Consider the following 2,469-nt stretch of genomic DNA (forward strand, 5'->3'; position numbering starts at 1 on the left):
CCCTAGTAATGTGATACGTCAGTGTCTGGCCAGAACACCCCGCCCGGGTAGCTTATATCTCGGCCTACCTGCCGGATAATCTCTACTACGGACCTTGCCGTACTAGGATAATGTTGGTGGGGCCCGGGGCCCCATCCCGTTAGATTCGCTTACTAACAGCTGCCCAGTTCGCGACATGTGACGAAACTCGGAACATGTACGAAACTTGAGTCAGATCGTTTAACAAATTAACAGTTATTGTTAAAAGTAGTCGTTAAAATATTCTAAGGGAAATGTAGCTTGCTACACAGGGAGCCATGTGTAATCCTGCACCGGCAGGTGTATCCTCCACCCACGATCCCCATGCCATGCATACAGGTACGTACCAAGCCTTAGCTGTGCTGCCATCATCACCTTGCGTGGCATGCAGGCTCAGCCACCGGCTGGGAGTCCATGCATACCGTTTGAGTTTGCGGCTGTGGAACTGCAAGATGGTCATGGTCCAACAGACATGCAGGGAGCTGGATGGATGATACAACCAGCTGCAATCGGGTTTCTTTCCCTTTAATAGGAGCCAGAATATTGTATTGGGCTGGAGAAAGCGTCTGGTTGCTTGGGGTTCTCCAGGTTGCATCTACATACTGCCAGGCCGCACTAGGGCTCCTTACATAAGGAGCGTGTGTAAGGGGGCAAGTGCAAACATGCTCTCGCGTCAACGAAATGTATGTACGCATGCGGCGGCCTTGATGATGCCGCATTCATGCAGAAGTAGCGGCTAATTAGGAGCGAGCAGGGCTGAGGCCTACTGCACGGGCACAGCTGGGTGTGGCGGTGTACGCTGTGCGTGAAACATGACGCCTGTGCCTGTGCCTGTGTGTGTAAGTGGGTGTAAGTCGCCGTAGCTCATCGCCGTAGCTCATAGCCGTAGCTCCTACGAAGTAGGAAAGCGGAGGCCTTGGGCCGATTCGCCGTCCGTTAGCCGTAGCTCCTACGAAGTAGGAAAGCGGAGGCCTTGGGCCGATTCGCCGTCCGTCCGTAGTCGTAGTCCCGACGTTAGACGGACGACGTTTAGTCGTTCCGTCGTCGGGACGGAGACCTTACCCCAACTTTCTGTCTGTCCGTCTGACCGTCCGTCCGGGTGGCCGCTTGCTGTTTTCGCGTTTTTCGGGGTGTCGTCCGCGGTTTCGGAGCCGCGCCTTTTAGGCTAGCTCCGTCGCCGCGTGGGAGCCGCGGTCGCCGGTTCGCGCCCCGCCGTCGCCGCTTTTTTCGTCTTCTTCCTTCGTTCGGTTCGGCGCCCCGCGCCGCACTGCACCACACCTGGCCCCGCGGAAGGCGCCCTGGAGCATGGCCGTGCGCCGCTTCGTCGGGCACGCTAGCTCCGATGTCTAGTGGGAGCCGCGGTCGCCGGTTCGACCCCGGCGCCGGCGCGTTATTGTGTCTAATTTTTACGTTTACGATGCGGCTCGCTGGCTTCGTCGCCCGGCGCCCGCACGTTTTTTTCTTCTATTTTTCGTTCGGGAGCGCTGCCTTCGTCGTCGCGTGGTTCGTTTTTCGCGTCGTCGTCGTTTATTGTTCTTTTCTTTTCGTTCTGGACTGGACCGTGCACCGCACCGTGTCGTCCCGGACTGCACCGCTCCACGCCTGGGCCCGCGCAATGCACCCCCGAGCAACGCCGTGCACCGCTTCGGTGTCCGCGCCGCACCGCACTGCACCGCGTTGCACCGCACCGCGCCACACTGCGTGTGCCAGTGCATTGCACCGCACCACACCTGGACCCGCGCAATGCGCCCCGGAGCATCGACGCTCACCGCTTGTGGTGTGCGCTAGCTCCGACACTAATTGGGAACCGCGGTCGCCGGCTCGATCCCGGTGCAAGAGTTGTTGTTGTTTTTTCATTCGGGACCGCGCACCGCACCGCACTGCACCGCACCGCACCGCGATTTAACGCGCAAATCGCAAAACATTGGCTGCACCGCACTGCGCAATTTGACATGCGCCGACTCGCGCATTTTAACGCGCAACCCACCACACAACTCGACGTGCAATTAAACATGCAATTCAACGCGCAATTTAATGTACACCGAACCACGAAATTTGACGCGCACTGAAGTGTGCAGTGCTTGTCCAACGTTGTCCGTGTAGCCTGTACGGCATTTTGTGAAGCTGTTTTGTTCACGGACGTTGGCTCGCTACAATATAATTGCACCGCATATATACGCATCCGGTTTACTTATTTTCAGATACGGTTGCTTTAAAGCTGGCGGTTGTAGACTAGTTGCGCTGCCGACATAAGCTGCGCGGTATTTCGCGAAGCTGGCCTCTTTACATGCATCGGCTCGCTAACCGATTTTTGCCAGACGACAACATCTCGGCACATCAACGGTTGTTCATCGCCATCGATGGCTATTCATCGCCATCCTCATCTGCACATCCTACACGATACAAGGTCAGTCCACGTTGCAAAGCAGTAGCAATGAATAGAAACAACNG

General features: G+C 56.8%; 1 protein-coding gene across 1 annotated transcript in view; it reads right to left on the reverse strand.

Moving 5' to 3' along the window:
• Nucleotides 1-1,875, reverse strand: part of VOLCADRAFT_98656 (uncharacterized protein) — a gene marked incomplete at both ends in the record, with an annotated part of 2,679 nt that extends 804 nt beyond the window's left edge. Inside the window, 3 exons of the mRNA XM_002957542.1 lie at nucleotides 394-463; nucleotides 1,591-1,748; nucleotides 1,788-1,875. Of these exons, the coding sequence (XP_002957588.1) occupies nucleotides 394-463; nucleotides 1,591-1,748; nucleotides 1,788-1,875 (316 nt within the window). The remainder of the gene's footprint in view (nucleotides 1-393; nucleotides 464-1,590; nucleotides 1,749-1,787) is intronic.
• Between the last annotated feature and the right edge of the window lie 594 nt (nucleotides 1,876-2,469).

This window comes from Volvox carteri, assembly GCF_000143455.1.
Source record: "Volvox carteri f. nagariensis unplaced genomic scaffold VOLCAscaffold_75, whole genome shotgun sequence".
In the NCBI taxonomy this organism is placed as follows: domain Eukaryota; kingdom Viridiplantae; phylum Chlorophyta; class Chlorophyceae; order Chlamydomonadales; family Volvocaceae; genus Volvox; species Volvox carteri.